Raw genomic sequence first — 17,500 nt, 5'->3', positions numbered from 1 at the left:
CGTGGTGGCGCAGGTGAGACTCAGCTACAGGTACGTGGTGGCGCAGGTGAGACTCACCTACAGGTACGTGGTGGCGCAGGTGAGACTCACCTACAGGTACGTGCTGGCGCAGGTGAGACTCACCTACAGGTACGTGCTGGGGCAGGTGAGACTCACCTACAGGTACGTGCTGGCGCAGGTGAGACTCACCTACAGGTACGTGCTGGCGCAGGTGAGACTCACCTACAGGTACGTGCTGGGGCAGGTGAGACTCACCTACAGGTACGTGCTGGCGCAGGTGAGACTCACCTACAGGTACGTGGTGGCGCAGGTGAGACTCAGCTACAGGTACGTCCTGGCGCAGGTGAGACTCACCTACAGGTACGTGGTGGCGCAGGTGAGACTCAGCTACAGGTACGTGGTGGCGCAGGTGAGACTCACCTACAGGTACGTGGTGGCGCAGGTGAGACTCACCTACAGGTACGTGCTGGCGCAGGTGAGACTCACTTACAGGTACGTGCTGGGGCAGGTGAGACTCACCTACAGGTACGTGGTGGCGCAGGTGAGACTCACCTACAGGTACGTGCTGGGGCAGGTGAGACTCACCTACAGGTACGTGCTGGGGCAGGTGAGACTCACCTACAGGTACGTGCTGGGGCAGGTGAGACTCACCTACAGGTACGTGGTGGCGCAGGTGAGACTCACCTACAGGTGCGTGCTGGGGCAGGTGAGACACGCACGCAGGTACTCTCACTCTCTCACTCTCTCACTCACCCTCTCTCACCCTCTCACTCTCTCACTCACTCTCACTCTCTCACTCTCTCTCACTCTCTCACCCTCTCACTCACCCTCTCTCTCACCCTCTCTCTCACCCTCTCTCTCACCCTCTCTCTCACTCTCTCTCACTCTCTCACCCTCTCTCTCACTCTCTCACCCTCTCTCACCCTCTCTCTCACTCTCACTCTCTCTTACTCTCTCTCACGTGCGCCATCCCCCGCTCCCCGTCCCCCCCTCCGCGTGCCCCCCATGGCCCAGGACTTCTGCGGTGATCGCGGTGACGACGCCCGCGGCGACGGCGGCGGCGGTGGAGGCGGCTCGTTCCGCGTGCTGGTGGAGAACGCCGGCTGTGCCACGCGACCGGGACGGCGCTGCTCCAAGCGCGTGTCGGTGTTTTACCGCGGAACTCTCGTCGAGATGATGGACGGCGCGGTATGTTCAACGTCTCCTCTCTCTCTCTCGCTCGCTCTCTCTCTCTCTTCTTTTTTACGATCAGAGGAAGCAAGAAAATGCTCGGTTTAGTCGGCACTTTTCTTCGTTCATCATTTAGTTATTTTTTCCATTGCTTTGCTTTATGTTTAAGTGAAAGATTTGCTCACTCTCTCTCTCGCTCTCTCTCTCACTCTCTTGCTCTTTCTCGGTCCTCTCGAACATGTGCTTGTTAAGAAGGCTCGTTGCCCGAAACGTCGTACGCTTTCTCTTTGTAAGGCCACGGCACCGTTACCAACACCCGCCATTCGCCACTAAGCGACTCGGCGCCTGTCATAAATCATCGTTGTTACTCGTGGGGACCCCCACCGTGACCCCGCCATAACCTCGACGTGACCCCACCATGATCCCACCACAACCTCGACGTGACCCCACCGTGACCCCACCGTAACCCCGGCACAACCTCGAAGTGACCCCGTCGTTACCCCACCACGACCCCGCCACAACCTCGACGTGACCCCGCCGTGACCCCACCGTGACCCCGCCACAACCCCGCCGTGACCCCACCGTGACCCTGCCACAACCTTGGCGTGACCCCGCCGTGACCCCACCGTGACCCCGCCACAACCTCGACGTGACCCCGCCGTGACCCCACCGTGACCCCGCCGTGACCCCGGCCAGGCCCACGTGAGGAAGAAGGCGCCGGAGGGTGCGGATCTGAGCGTGCGGCGCACCGGCGCCTACCTGTTGCTCCTCACCGAGCGGGGCTTCTCCGTGCTGTGGGACCGCGCCATGCGCGTCGTCGTCACCATCGACGGACGCTACCAGGTGAGGGACGCGCTCGCCCGCCCGCAGGGCATCGGTGTATCCGTCCGCCGCGTTTACTCCGGCCAGCCAGTCAGCCAGCCAGCAAAACTTTTTGTTGTTAATGTGAGGAAGACTCGTAGCCCGCGTGACCTTTGGGTGTGTGTCTGTTCGTCCGTCACGTTACAGCTGGCCAACTAGCCAGTCAGCCAGCCAGCCAGCAAAACTTTTTTAAAAATTTACTACAGGGGGTGAGGGTGGATTTAAAAAACTCACCGCCCGTCCCCCGCCCCTCCCCCCCACCCCCACCATTACAACTGCGGAGCCAGGAGATGGACCGGCGATCTCTGGATTGCGATGTCAGTGAGATAAGCATCACCCCACTGAGATTGTAGCACGAGGAGTATTGGGAAGCTATTAAAAACGATTTAAACTCAACTATTATATTTTTATATTTAACCAGGTAAGGCCCACTATTCAGCTGCTGTGTAGCTGTTTATCAGAAGCGACCTGGCCATCATCATCATCACGTGGATATGTATAGCAGCAGTTTCTAAACGCGTGATGTTGATTCTAAATGTGGAGGGAGAAAAAACACAAGGAGAAAAATCCACACGACCACGGGGAAAGAGAGAGACGCTAACTCCAAATATACAGCAGCAGGCATCGTCAGGGTCGAACCCACGATTTCCTGTAGACCAGGCGAGGTAGTTAACATCTCCTAGCCACCGTGATGATGATGATGAGAGAGAGAGAGACACGCAAACTCCAACTATACAGCAGCAGCAGGCATCGTCAGGGTCGGGATTGAACCCACGACCTCCTGTAGACCAGGCGAGGTAGTCAACATCTTTTAGCCACCGTGATGATGATGAGAGAGACACGCAAACTCCAACTATACAGCAGCAGGCGTCGTCAGCGTCGGGATTGAACCCACGACCTCCTGTAGACCAGGCGAGGTAGTCAACATCTCCTAGCCAGCGCCTTTGTGTGCCGCCGCGCAGGGCAAAGTGTGCGGCCTGTGCGGCAACTTCGACGGGAGCCAGAACGACGACCTGGTGAGCAGCGGCAACGCCGCCGAGGGCAGCGCCGCCGACTTCGGCGACTCGTGGCGCACCGACCCGGCGTGCGCCGCCGCCCCGCCGGTAACGCACCCTCCTCCTCCTCCTCCTCGTCGTCGACGTCGTCATCGTCGTCATTACGGTCACTGTTATCATCGTCATCGTCGTCGTCACCGTTACTGTTGACGTCATAATCATCATCGTCACCATCATCATCACTGTCACTGTTGTCGTCATCACAACCGTCGTCGTCATTGCCATCACCGTTGTTGTCGTCACCGTCACTCTCGTCGTCATTGTTACCGTCGTCATCATCATCATCATCACTGTCACTGTTGCCATCATCGTCGTCATCGTCACTGTTGTCGTCGTCATCCTCGTCATCACCGTCGCTCTCGTCGTCGTCGTTGTCATCATCGGCGAGGATGTGGTCATCAATGTCATCGTCGTCATCATGATGGTAATGGCAGCAGCGTCAACGTCATCATCGTTATCTTAGTCGTCATCGTCATCATTTTGTCATCCTCGTCATCATCATCGTCATCATCGTTATTGTCATAATCATCCTTACCATTGTCATTGTCGTCATCATCATGATCAGCAGCAAAATAACTATCAATAGTAGCGTCATCATTAGCATCAGCAGCCATCATCATCAGTTGCAGTGTCTGGCTATGCAATGTTTGACTGTGCTACCGTTGATTATGTTACGATTGACACGTGCGTGGGTGACACGTGTGTGGGTGACACGTGTGTGGGTGACACGTGTGTGGTTTGACACGTGTATGGTTTGACACGTGCGTGGGTGACACGTGTGTGAGGTGATACGTGTGTGGATGTCACGTGCGTGGGTGGCACGTGTGTGGGTGTCACGTGCGTGGGTGACACGTGTGTGGGTGTCACGTGTGTGAGGTGACACGTGCGTAGGTGACACGTGTGTGGGTGACACGTGTGTGGTTTGACACGTGTGTGGTTTGACACGTGCACGGATGACTATACTACGGTTGACACGTGCGTGGGTGACTATACTACGGTTGACACGTGCGCGGGTGACTGTGCCGTGGTGGACTCAGCTGGTGCCCGCCTGCAAGGGAGACTTCCGCAAGCGCTCGCAGGCGGAGGCCGCGTGCTCCGTGATGCTCAGCGCCGCCTTCCAAGAGTGCAACAAGCGGGTACCTCTGCGTGGACGAGCGGCCGAATGAATAATAAGAGACAATGAATGATACGAGACAATGAATGAGGGGAATGAACGAGCAGATGAATGAATGACCGAGCGAATAAATGAGGAAAATGAACGAGCGGATGAAATTTTAGCGAGTGCTCAAGTTGAGCGAATGACTTAATGAATGACTGAATGAGTGTCTGAGCGAATGAGTGAAATCAGCGAGTGGGCGACCAAGTGAATGAATTAACAAACAAATGTGTGGTCGAACACGTGAATGATCCACCACGCCCGGCAAGCCTGCCCCTGCCTCCCCCCTACCCTTACCCCTGCCCCTACCCTGCCCCTACCTTGCCCCTACCCCTTCATCTGCCCTACCCTGCCCCTACCCTACCCCTACCCTGCCCCTACCCATGACCCTGCCTCTACCATGCCCCTAGCCCTTCATCTGCCCTACCCTACCCCTACCCTGCCCCTACCCATGACCCTACCCTGCCCCTACCCTGCCCTTACCCATGACCCTGCCTCTACCATGCCCCTAGCCCTTCTTCTGACCTACCCCTGCCCTACCCCTACCTTGCTACTACCTCTGCCCTGACCCGTGCCCCCGTGCCCCGCCAGGTGTCGGTGCAGGAGCACCTGGAGTGGTGCGTGAACGAGGCGTGTGCGTGCGAGGCTCCGGGCGACTGCGCCTGCCTCTGCGACAGCGTCGCCGCGTACGCACACGCGTGTGCGCAGGCCGGGGCCGCCGTGCGCTGGCGCTCGCCCGACTTCTGCCGTACGTTCGCGCGAGAACGTCGCCCTCGTCGCTGCCCTCGTCGCTGCCCTCGTCGGTATCATTGGCGTCATTATCAGCGTCATCGTCATTGTCGTCGTCATTGTCGTCGTCGGCATCATCATCGTCATCATCGTCATGGATATCAACGTCACCATCGTCATCATCGTCGTCATCATCGTCGTCATTATCGTCGTCGTCACCGTTTCTATGTTCTCCACCCTGTTCTGCAAGGGTTGCCTTCCGTATTTAGTATTCCTCGCATAGCTACACACAGACACACACGCGCACACTCACTCACACACACACTCACTCACACACACACAGACACACACACGCACTCACACTCACACACACACTCACACACACACTCACTCACACACACACTCACACACACACTCACTCACACACTCACTCACACACACACTCACTCATACACTCACTCACACACTCACACACACTCACATACACCCACACGCACTCACACTCACTCACACACACACTCACACACACTCACACACTCACTCACTCATACACTCACTCACACACTCACTCACACACACTCACATACACCCACACGCACTCACACTCACTCACTCACACACACACTCACTCACACACTCACACACACACTCACTCACACACACACTCACTCACACACTCACTCACACACACTCACTCACTCATACACTCACTCACACACTCACTCACACACACACTCACTCACACACACACTCACTCACACACTCACTCACACACACTCACTCACTCATACACTCACTCACACACACTCACTCACACACTCACTCACACACTCACTCACACACACACTCACTCATACACTCACTCATACACTCACTCATACACTCACTCACTCACACACACACTCACACACACACTCACTCATACACTCACTCACACACACACTCACTCACACACACATTCACACACACACTCACTCATACACTCACTCATACACTCACTCATACACTCACTCACACACACACTCACTCATACACTCACTCACACACACTCACATACACCCACACACACTCACTCACACACACACTCACTCATACACTCACTCACACACACTCACACTCACTCACACACACACTCACTCATACACTCACTCACACACACTCACATACACCCACACACACTCACACACACTCACACACACACTCACTCATACACTCACTCACACACACTCACATACACCCACACACACTCACACACACACACACTCACCCACACACACTCACCCACACGCACACACACCCACACACCTATATACACCCACACACCCACAAATACAAAGTCCCCCCGTATAACCTTAACAGACTATAGGGGGAAGTGTTGTTAGCGAGCACCATGAAGGCCAGTATGGCACAACAGGGGCTGGGTGGCCAACGCCACGCCCGGCCGCCTTTGTCTCCCCAGTGGCGATGTTTCCAGATCTCACCAGGTACTAATTTGAGGCCGAGTCGACTTAGGGGAGGCCCAGGTACCGGTTCAGATAATCGTCACCGGCGTTGATGGCCGTGAACTGAACCCGGGTGGCCGGGTTCGTTGTCCCGGGCGCTGGCCGCTACCACAGCACCGCCCCCCACCGGCTTGCGCGGCAACGCGGTCGTGACGCGCGGTCGTGCCGCCGTGTTTGCGTCACAGCCGTGTCGTGCGACGAGGACTCCAAGCCGCACGGTGGCGACGACGACGACGACGACGGTGCGTGCGAGTGGCACTACGACGCGTGTGGGCCCGCGTGCCCCGTGTCGTGCCAGTCGCCGCCCGTCAGGGACTGTCCCTTCAGCTGCCTCGAGGGGTGCCACCGGCGGTGTCCCAACGGTGAGGCCCTCGCCCCGACGTCGTCACCACCATTGTCAACTCCAGCGTCATTGTTATCATCTTCAACACCATTGTCATGTCCAGCCTCATTGTTATCATCTTCAACACCATTGTCATGTCCAGCGTCATTGTTATCATCACCACCATTGTCATCTCCATCGTCATTGTTATCATCACCACCATTGTCATCGTCATTGTTATCATCACCACCATTGTCATCTCCATCATCATTGTTATCACCACCATTGTCATCTCCAGCGTCATTGTTATCATCAGCACCATTGTCATGTCCAGCGTCATTGTTATCATCACCACCATTGTCATGTCCAGTCTCATTGTTATCATCACCACCATTGTCATTGTTATCATCACCACCATTGTCATCTCCAGCGTCATTGTTATCATCACCACCATTGTCATCTCCATCATCATTGTTATCATCATCACCATTGTCATCTCCATCGTCATTGTTATCATTACCACCATTGTCATCTCCAGCGTCATTGTTATCATCACCACCATTGTCATCTCCAGCGTCATCACCATTCTCATCCTTATCATCATTTAATCATAATCGACATCGCCATAATCTCTATTATAATCATAATCACCATCGCTATCACCATTATAATCACCATGATTACCAGCACCATAAGCACCACGATAATCACCATCATCACTGCACCATCATCATCCTCACAGCTGCTGCTGATGATGATGATAATCATGCTGCTGCTGATGATGATGATAATCATGCTGCTGATGATGATTATGCTCATCATGCTGCTGATGCTGGTGCTGGAGCTGTGCTTGCTGCTGGTGGTTGAGGCAGGCTCGCTGTGCGAGAGCACGGAGAGCTGCGTGCACAGCGAGCGCTGCCCCGCGTGTCTGCACGAGGGCCAGGATCCCGGAGGGGCAGGTGACCGTGCTCAACCCCGAGCAGCACAACTGCGCCATCTGGTACCGACTCCCTCCCTCCCTCCCTCCCCCCTCCCTCCCCTCACCTCCCTCTGCTTCCCTCTCCTTCCTCCCTCTCCTCCCTCCACTCCCTCCCCTCCCTCTCCCTCCCTCTCCCTCCTCCCTCCCTCCCTCCCTCCCTCCCTCCTCCTCCCCTCCCTCCCTCCCCTCCCTCCCTTCCCTCCCTCCCTCCCTCCCTCCCTCCCTCCCTCCCTCCCTCCCTCCCTCCCTCCCTCTCCTCTTGTTGGCGCACCAATGACAAACAAGTAAATTAATGCAACTGCGCCGGAGTGCCGGTGGCTGCGAGCGACGTGGCGTCCCCGCTAACCCCGTTAGCCGTAACCCGTTAACCCCGTTAACCCCATTAACCCCGTTAACCCGTTAACCCCGTTAACCCCACTAACGCCGCCGCCACCGCCGCCTGCCGCCTGCAGCCTGTGCACCCACCTCAAGCTGCAGTGCCGACCCGTGCGGAGCGACTCGTCCCCACGTGCCCACCGCCACACTACCGCCATCGCCGCACCTCTCCCACCGCCGTCGCCGAGCTCCGACCGCCGCGCCGCGCCGGCGCCTCGGCGCCGCCTGGCGGCCCGCCGGCCCGTGCCGCCCGAGGGCTGCGAGAAGGTGATGGAGGTGGCCTTCCTGCTGGACGGCTCGACGGCGTTCGACCGCGCCGAGTTCGAGCGCGAGTTCGAGGCGCGAAGTCCTTCGTGGTGCGCACCATGGAGCGCCTGCAGATCGGCCAGACGCGCGTGCGCGTCGCCCTGGTCCTCTTCCACTCGGGCCCGCTCAACATCTTCGGCATCTCCGTCAAGGAGCCCGCGGCCCGCCTCAAGGAGATCACCGCGGCCGTGCCCTACCCGGACGTGGACGAGGCCCGCGCGGGCGAGGCGCTCAAGTACGCCGCCGTCTACGTGCTGGGCTCCGCCAAGGCCCGCCGGGGGGTGCCCAAGGCCGCCGTGCTCGTCACGGCGAGCCGCCCCGCCGCCGGGGACGACGTCGCCCGCGGCATGGCCTACGCGGCCCGCAAGGGCGTGCGCGTCATCGCGCTGGCCGTCGGCGACGGGCCCTCCGAGGCGGCGCTGCGAGCGGTCACGGCGCGGTCGCCCGACAACCGCGCGGTGCGCGTGCCGGACGTCATCGCGCTGCTGCGCCGCCGGGAGGAGTTTGTGCGCGAGCTGTGCTTCATGGGCGACGTGCCGCCCGACGTGATCGCGGCCGCGCGGGCCACCGGCGCGACGCCGCCGCCGGCGGCCGCCGCCAGGACGACCGCCGCCGCCGCTGGCGTCTCGGCGGGCGGCGCGACGACCGAGACGACCGTGACTACCGCGTCGGGCGCGGGACGGCCGCCGCCGCCGTCGCCGTACCAACGCATGGACCTGGTGTTCGTGGTGGAGGGCTCGGACGCGGTCGGCGAGCGGAACTTCGAGAAGGTCAAGGAGTTCATCGTGGAGGCGGTGACCGCCGCGGGCGCCGGCGAGGACGCCAACGCGAGCCGCGTGGCCGTGGTGCAGTACGCCGACGTGCCCGTCACCGAGCTGCTGCTGGACGCGCGGCGCTCGCGCGGCGACGTGGAGGAGGCGGTGCGCGCCATCGAGTTCCGCGGCGGCAACGCCACCAACACGGGCGGCGCCGTCCTGAGCGCCCTGCGAGACGTGCTGCGCCCGCCGGGGCAGGAGACGAACGAGACGACGGCCGACGGGGGGGGGCCCCACCCGCCCCACCCCCGCCCCGAGTGCTCTTCCTCATCACGGCGGCGCCCTCCTCCGACACCATCACGCTGCCGGCGGAGCTGAGCAAGCGCCAGGGAGTGGACGTCATCCCCATCGGCGTGGGCGAGCGCGTGGACGTGCGCCAGCTGGAGGAGCTGGGCACCTACCCGGAGCCGCTGCTCACCACCTTCGAGTCGCTGGACCACCAGTTCGCGCGCCAAGTCCTCGACGGCTGCTGCCTCTACACCCCGCCGCTCGACGTGGGGCTGCCCACGCTGCCCCCCGCTGCCCACGCTGCCCCCGCTGCCCCCGACGACGCCGCCGACGACGCCGCTGGCGCCCGCGATGACGACGCCGCTGGTGCCCGCGGTGGGAGGAGGAGGAGGGTGCGTGGGGGCCCGCGAAGGGCACCTGGCCTGGCACGAGCGCCGTGGTGACGAGTGGCGGCTGCTGTTGACGATGGCCTTAATGATTAACAGCGTGACCCTGAGGCTTCTGCTGCTGATGATGAGGACCATTAAAAAGCTGCTTCTGCTGATGATGATGACCATGACAATGCTGATGATGATGATGACCATGACAACGCTGCTGATGATGATGGTGACCATGGCAAAGCTGCTGCTGCTGATGATGACCACGACAAAGCTGCTGATGATGATGATGATGACCACGACAAAGCTGATGATGATGATGACCATGACAATGCTGATGATGATGATGGTCATGACAACGCTGCTGATGATGATGACCATGGCAAAGCTGCTGCTGATGATGATGACCATGACAATGCTGATGATGATGATCATGACAAAGCTGTTGATGATGATGATCATGGCAAAGCTGCTGCTGATGATGATGACGAAGCTGATGATGATGACGAAGCTGCTGATGATGATGACGATGGCAAAGCTGCTGATGATGATGATGATGACAAAGCTGCTGATGATGATGACAAAGCTGATGATGATGATGACCATGGCAAAGCTGCTTCTGCTGATGATGACGATGATAAAGCTGCTGATGATGACCACGACAAAGCTGCTGCTGATGATGATGATAATGCTGCTGATGATGATGACGATGCTGCTGACCCCCCCCCCCGCCGCGAGCAGTGCCGTGCGAGGAGCCCATGGAGGTGGTGTTTGTGATCGGAGGAGGAGGCGACGAGGAGGAGTTCGAGGCAGCCAAGGAGTTTGTCAGGGCCCTGAGCGAGCGCATTCTGCAGGGTGAGCTCGCGTGTGTGTGCGTGCGCATGCGCGTGTGTGTGCGTGTGTGTGCGTGTGTGTGCGTGTGTGTGTGTGCGTGTGTGTGCGTGTGTGTGTGTGTGCGTGTGCGTGTGTCATTCCCTCCCTTCTCTACGCTTGCAAAACGTGAACCCCCCTAATGGAGCATCTTCGCCGGTTGGAAACATTTAGGCTGGCCTGACTACGATCCATCCTGGGTTTAACCAGGCTGGTTTGTGCGAGGAGCTCACAAATCCTTGAAAGATCTGGGCAAAGTCCCATCGGTGAGCTCCTCCGGCAGGCAAGGCTGCGTTGGCTGGGTCATGTAGCCTGCATGCCCAGCCACCGCATGCCTAAACAGCTTTTGTTCGGCCGGATCGAGGGGGCTAAACGGGCGCGGCACGGGCTAGAGAAGAGATGGAGTGATGTGGTACAGGAGGACGTGGGGCCGAGTGGACTTGCCGATGACTGGTACCAGCGGTGTCAAGATCGGCCTCTGTGGAGGAGGCTCGTGAAGGACGCTGCTGGGCAGTTGGAGGCAGTCTCCCTCCAACAACAACGGAGGGCGGAGGAGCGACGCTCACAACAACGAGCGGAGCGCCGGGTGGCTAAAGCACAGCAAGTTGCACAGTAGGGGGCACAGGTGGTGCATCAGCCAGTCATCTCGGTCAACTCAGTCAGTCGACCCGTGATCCTGGGTCTGCCCTGTGACCTCCTGCATGCGGACGTTTGACACTTCACGTGGCCTCAAGGTGCACATGGCTTGGCACAAGCGTCGTGGTGACGTCACCGCCACTTAGTGGGGAATGGCGGTTGTTGTTGTTGTTGTGCGTGTGTGCGTGTGTGTGTGCGTGCGTGTGTGTACGTGTGCGTGTGTGTATACTTGTGTGTGTACGTGTGCGTGTGTGTATACGTGTGTGTGTACGTGTGCGTGTGTGTATACGTGTGTGTGTACGTGTGCGTGTGTGTATACGTGTACGTGTGTGTACGTGTGTGTGTACGTGTGTGCGTGTGTGTGCGTGTGTGTGTGTACGTGTGTGTCTATGTACGTGTGTGTGCGTGTGTGCATGTGTGCGTGTGTGTGTGTGTGTACGTGTACGTGTGTGTGTGTACGTGTGTGTACGTGTGCGTGTGTGAGGCAGGCAGCAACGGGAGCCGCGTGGCGCTGCTCCAGGCCGGGGACTTCCCGCGTCTGGAGGTGCCGCTGGGCACCGTCGCCCTCGGGGAGGCGCTCCGCTCCGTCACGCAGAGGCCCGCACGCGGCGGCCCCAGGCTCGGTATGACGCACGCGGTGTGACGCGGTGTGACGTGGTGGTGTGTGACGCGGTGTGACGCGGCGTGACGCACGTGACGTGGTGTGACGTGGCGTGACGTGGTGTGACGCACGCGTGTGACGCGGTATGACGTGGTGGTGTGTGACGCGGTGTGACGCACGTGGCGTGGTGTGTCTCGGCGTGTCTCGCTGTGTGTCTGGGCGGAGCAGGAGTGGCGCTCTCCGCCGTTCTGCAGGAGGCGCTCTCCGTGGCCGCCGGCGCTCGCCCCGCGGTGGCTCACGCTGTGCTGCTCGTGGTCGGGGCCCCCCCCACCCCCACCCCCTCCTCCTCCTCTCCCGCCCCCAGCTACGAGGGGCACGACAACGTGACCCTGGCGGCACGGGAGGCGGCGCTGTCCGGTACGAGATTCTCGGTGCCGGTGGCGGTGGTGGCTCTGATTTGAACTGCTGCTGTTGTTGATGCTGATGATGATGCTGCTGATGATGCTGATGATGATGATGATAATGATGCTGGTGATGCTGTTGATGATGCTGATGATGATGCTGATGATGATAATGATGATGATAATGATGCTGGTGATGCTGTTGATGATGCTGATGATGCTGATGATGATGATAATGATGCTGGTGATGCTGTTGATGATGCTGATGATGATGCTGATGATGATAATGATGCTGGTGATGCTGATGATAATGCTGATGATGATGCTGATGATGATGCTGATGATGATGATAATGCTGATGATGCTGATGATGCTGATGATGCTGATAATGCTGATAATGCTGATGATGCTGAAGATGCTGATTATGATAATGCTGATAATGCTGATGTTGCTGCTGCTGCTGACGATGCGGGCTAGGCGTGTCGGTGCTGGCGGTGGCGGTGGGGGACGGTGCCCCCCGGCACGACCTCGCCGTGCTCGCTGGCGCCGCTGGTCGCGTCTTCTCCGTGCCGAGCGCCGCTCAGCTGCCCCTCGCCGCGGCACTCAGCCCCGAGCTGCTCACCGCACTCTGCACCGGTACGGCTCCTCACCACCCCGTACGACTCCTCACCAACAACAATAACAACAACAATAGCAACAACAATAACAACAACAATAGCAACAAAAATAGCAACAATAACAACAATAACAACAATAACAACAACAATAGCAACAATAACAACAACAATAACAACAATAACAACAACAATAGCAACAATAACAACAACAATAGCAACAATGACAACAACAATAGCAACAATAACAACAACAATAGCAACAATAACAACAATAACAACAACAATAACAACAATAACAACAACAATAGCAACAATAACAACAACAATAGCAACAATAACAACAACAATAGCAACAATAACAACAACAATAACAACAATAACAACAACAATAGCAACAATGACAACAACAATAACAACAATAGCAACAACAATAACAACAACAATAGCAACAACAATAACAACAACAATAGCAACAAAAATAGCAACAATAACAACAATAACAACAATAACAACAACAATAGCAACAATAACAACAACAATAACAACAATAACAACAACAATAGCAACAATAACAACAACAATAACAACAATAGCAACAACAATAACAACAATAGCAACAATAGCAACAATAACAATAACAACAACAATAACAACAACAATAGCAACAATAACAACAACAATAACAACAATAGCAACAACAATAACAACAATAGCAACAATAGCAACAATAACAACAATAGCAACAATAACAACAATAACAACAACAATAACAACAACAATAGCAACAATAACAACAACAATAACAACAATAGCAACAACAATAGCAACAATAACAACAATAGCAACAATCACAACAACAATAACATCAACAATAGCAACAATAACAACAATAGCAACAATAACAACAACAATAACAACAACAATAACAACAATAGCAAAAATAACAACAACAATAACAACAATAGCAACAACAATAGCAACAATAACAACAATAGCAACAATAACAACAACAATAACAACAACAATAGCAACAATAACAACAACGATAATCAGCGAGTGTTGGCTGCTGTGCGGTCGGTGTTTGTGTTGAGCAGCGAGGCCTCCGCTGGTGTGCGTGGATGAAGATGGGATTGAGAGGAAGGTGAGCACACGCCACCCACACTCTAATCACACTACACACACACTACACACACTACACGCACTACACACACACTACACACACTACACACACACGCACACACACTACACACGCACTACACACACACGCACACACACTACACACACACGCACACACACGCACACACACTACACACACACGCACACACACTACACACACACGCACACACACGCACACACACTACACACACTACACGCACTACACACACAACACACACACTACACACACATTACACACACTACACACACACACTACACACACACACTACACACACACTACACACACACGCACACACACGCGCACACACACGCACACACACACACGCACATCCCCATGATCTCTCCGTAATCTCAGCGACCACCGCCTTGTCCACCCCCCCCCCCCCCCAGGCTGGCGAGCGCTGGGAGGTCCGTGGTGGCTGCCACGGCGCGCTGTGCCGACCCAGCGGCTCCGTGGAGCTGCTGGGCCGCGCCACGAGCTGCGAGCGCACGCCGGCGCCCTCGTGCCCCGGGGCGGTGCGGCCGGAGCGTCTGCAGGGACCCTGCGGGTGCCGCTGGGAGTGCCCCTGTGAGTAGCGCTCGCACGACTGCCCGGGGCGGGTGCGGTGTGTGCGGACATCGAGCACCGGGGAGACAAAGGCGGCCGGGCGTGATGCTGGCCACTCACCGAACAACCCTCGTGCGCTGTGGCGGCTTTTGTCGGCGCGGCTGCGCTACGAACCTGGCGACCCGGGTTCGATTCCCGCTCACGGCCAACACCGATGACGATTATCTGAACCGGTCCTGGGCGTCCCCTAGGTCGACTCGGCCTTAAATGAGTACCTGGTGTGGTGTGTAAACATCGCCACTGCGGAGACAAAGGCGGTCGGGCGTGGTGCTGGCCACCCACCCCCTCGTGTACCGTTCTGGCCTTAATTGGTGCTTGCTAACAGCACTTGCCCCTACAGTCTGTTAAGGCTATACGGGGGATCTTTGTGCGTGTGCGTGCGTGCGTGCGTGCATGCGCGTGTGCGTGCGTGCGTGTGTGCATGCGTGCGTGTGTGCGTGTGTGTGTGCGTGTGTGCGCGTGCATGCGCGCGTGCATGTGCGTGCGTGTGTGTGTGTGCGTGTGTGCGTGTGTGCGTGCGTGTGCGTGCGTGTGTGCGCGTGCATGCGCGCGTGCATGTGCGTGCGTGTGTGTGTGTGCGTGTGTGCGTGTGTGCGTGCGTGTGCGTGCGTGTGTGCGCGTGCATGCGCGCGTGCATGTGCGTGCGTGTGTGTGTGTGCGTGTGCGCGTGTGTGTGTGCGTGCGCGTGCGTGCGTGTGTGCGTGCGTGTGTGCGTGCGTGCGCGTGTGCGTGCGTGCATGTGTGTGTGCGTGTGTGCGTGCAGGCGTGTGCACGGTGGGGGGAGACGGAGCGCTGATCACGTTCGCGGGGCTCCGCCTGCGCTCGCACGTGCACTGCTCCTACGAGCTGCTGGCGCTGGGCAGCGACGACAAGCCCGAGCTGCTCGTGTGGGTGGTGGCGCGCGGCGCACGCGGCGGCCGCAGCGTGCGGCTCTCGGTGCTAGGCCGCCGCGTGGAGCTGCACTCCAACCTGAGCGTGAGCACCGCGTCACGTGATGGTGGTTGTGGTGGTGGTGGTGGTGGTGATGGTGGTGATGGTGGTGGTGATGGTGGTGGTGGTGGTGATGGTGGCTGTGGTGGTGATGGTGGTGGTGATGGTGGTGGTGATGGTGGTGATGGTGGTGGTGATGGTGGTGATGGTGGCGGTGGTGGTGATGGTGGTGGTGATGGTGGTGATGGTGGTGGTGATGGTGGTGGTGGTGGTGATGGTCGTGGTGGAGGAGGCTCGTGAAGGACGCTGCTGCTGCTACTGGGCAGTTGGAGGCAGTCGCCCTTGAAACAACGGAGGGCGGAGGAGCGACGCTCACAACAATGAGTTGGCACAGTCGAGGTCACAGCTGGTGTGCATCTACCGGTCATCTCAGTCTCGAGGTTTTGCGTGCTTGCCACGTGGCTCAGCAAGTGTGGAGGGCGCCACTCCAGATCCTGGTTGGTGAGGAGGGGGGGATGAGGGAGGGGATTAAATCACTCGCGATGTCTCCCCATCCCCCCCTCCCCATCCCCCCCTCCCCATCCCCCCTCCCCATCCCCCCCTCCCCATCCCTCCCTCCCCATCCCCCCTCCCCATCCCCCCCTCCCCATCCCCCCCTCCCCATCCCCCCCTCCCCATCCCCCCCTCCCCATCCCTCCCTCCCCATCCCTCCCTCCCCATCCCCCCCTCCCCATCCCTCCCTCCCCATCCCTCCCTCCCCATCCCCCCCTCCCCATCCCTCCCTCCCTCCCCATCCCTCCTCCCCATCCCCCCCTCCCCATCCCCCCCCTCCCCATCCCCCCCTCCCCATCCCTCCCTCCCCATCCCCCCTCCCCATCCCCCCCTCCCCATCCCCCCTCCCCATCCCCCCCTCCCCATCCCCCCCCTCCCCATCCCTCCCTCCCCATCCCTCCCTCCCCATCCCCCCCTCCCCATCCCTCCCTCCCCATCCCTCCCTCCCCATCCCCCCTCCCCATCCCTCCTCCCTCCCCATCCCTCCCTCCCCATCCCCCCTCCCCACCCCCCCTCCCCATCCCTCCTCCCCATCCCTCCCTCCCCATCCCTCCCTCCCCATCCCCCCCTCCCCACCCCTCCCTCTCCCATCCCTCCCTCCCCATCCCTCCCTCCCCATCCCTCCGTCCCCATCCCTCCGTCCCCATCCCCCCCTCCCCATCCCTCCCTCCCCATCCCCCCCTCCCCATCCCCCCTCCCTCCCCACCCCTCCCTCTCCCATCCCCCCCTCCCCATCCCCCCCTCCCCATCCCCCCCTCCCCATCCCCTCCTCTCCCACCCCCCCCTCCCTCCCCATCCCCTCCTCTCCCATCCCTCCCTCCCCATCCCCCCCTCTCCATCCCTCCCTCTCCATCCCTCCCTCTCCACCCCTCCCTCTCCATCCCTCCCTCCCCATCCCCCCCCTCCCCATCCCCCCCTCCCCATCCCCTCCTCTCCCACCCCCCCCCTCCCTCCCCATCCCCTCCTCTCCCATCCCTCCCTCTCCACCTCTCCCTCTCCATCCCTCCCTCTCCATCCCTCCCTCTCCACCCCTCCCTCTCCATCCCTCCCTCTCCATCCCTCCCTCTCCACCCCTCCCTCTCCATCCCTCCCTCTCCACCCCTCCCTTTCCATCCCTCCCTCTCCATCCCTCCCTCTCCACCCCTCCCTCTCCATCCCTCCCTCCCTCTCCACCCCTCCCTCTCCATCCCTCCCTCTCCACCCCTCCCTCTCCATCCCTCCCTCTCCACCCCTCC

The 17,500-nt window shown here is 58.7% G+C and overlaps 1 protein-coding gene across 1 annotated transcript in view; it reads left to right on the top strand.

The window, feature by feature from the left end:
- LOC144951892 (von Willebrand factor-like) overlaps nucleotides 1-17,500 on the top strand; it is an 84,353-nt gene that overhangs the window by 36,870 nt on the left and 29,983 nt on the right. The window contains 22 exon segments of the mRNA XM_078882238.1: nucleotides 1,015-1,188; nucleotides 1,867-2,013; nucleotides 2,994-3,134; nucleotides 4,124-4,222; nucleotides 4,834-4,990; nucleotides 6,659-6,835; nucleotides 7,668-7,734; nucleotides 7,736-7,795; nucleotides 8,227-8,257; nucleotides 8,259-8,315; nucleotides 8,317-8,391; nucleotides 8,393-8,485; nucleotides 8,488-9,489; nucleotides 9,492-9,782; nucleotides 9,784-9,892; nucleotides 10,614-10,730; nucleotides 11,870-12,004; nucleotides 12,211-12,399; nucleotides 12,861-13,019; nucleotides 14,095-14,141; nucleotides 14,567-14,744; nucleotides 15,547-15,758. Coding sequence (XP_078738364.1) covers nucleotides 1,015-1,188; nucleotides 1,867-2,013; nucleotides 2,994-3,134; nucleotides 4,124-4,222; nucleotides 4,834-4,990; nucleotides 6,659-6,835; nucleotides 7,668-7,734; nucleotides 7,736-7,795; nucleotides 8,227-8,257; nucleotides 8,259-8,315; nucleotides 8,317-8,391; nucleotides 8,393-8,485; nucleotides 8,488-9,489; nucleotides 9,492-9,782; nucleotides 9,784-9,892; nucleotides 10,614-10,730; nucleotides 11,870-12,004; nucleotides 12,211-12,399; nucleotides 12,861-13,019; nucleotides 14,095-14,141; nucleotides 14,567-14,744; nucleotides 15,547-15,758 — 3,717 coding nt within the window.

The sequence above is a fragment of the Lampetra fluviatilis genome, chromosome 64 (genome assembly GCF_964198595.1).
Source record: "Lampetra fluviatilis chromosome 64, kcLamFluv1.1, whole genome shotgun sequence".
Classification (NCBI taxonomy): Eukaryota; Metazoa; Chordata; class Hyperoartia; order Petromyzontiformes; family Petromyzontidae; genus Lampetra; species Lampetra fluviatilis.
Note: the sequence above shows the minus strand (reverse complement) of the source record. Positions and strands in the feature narration are given on the sequence as shown.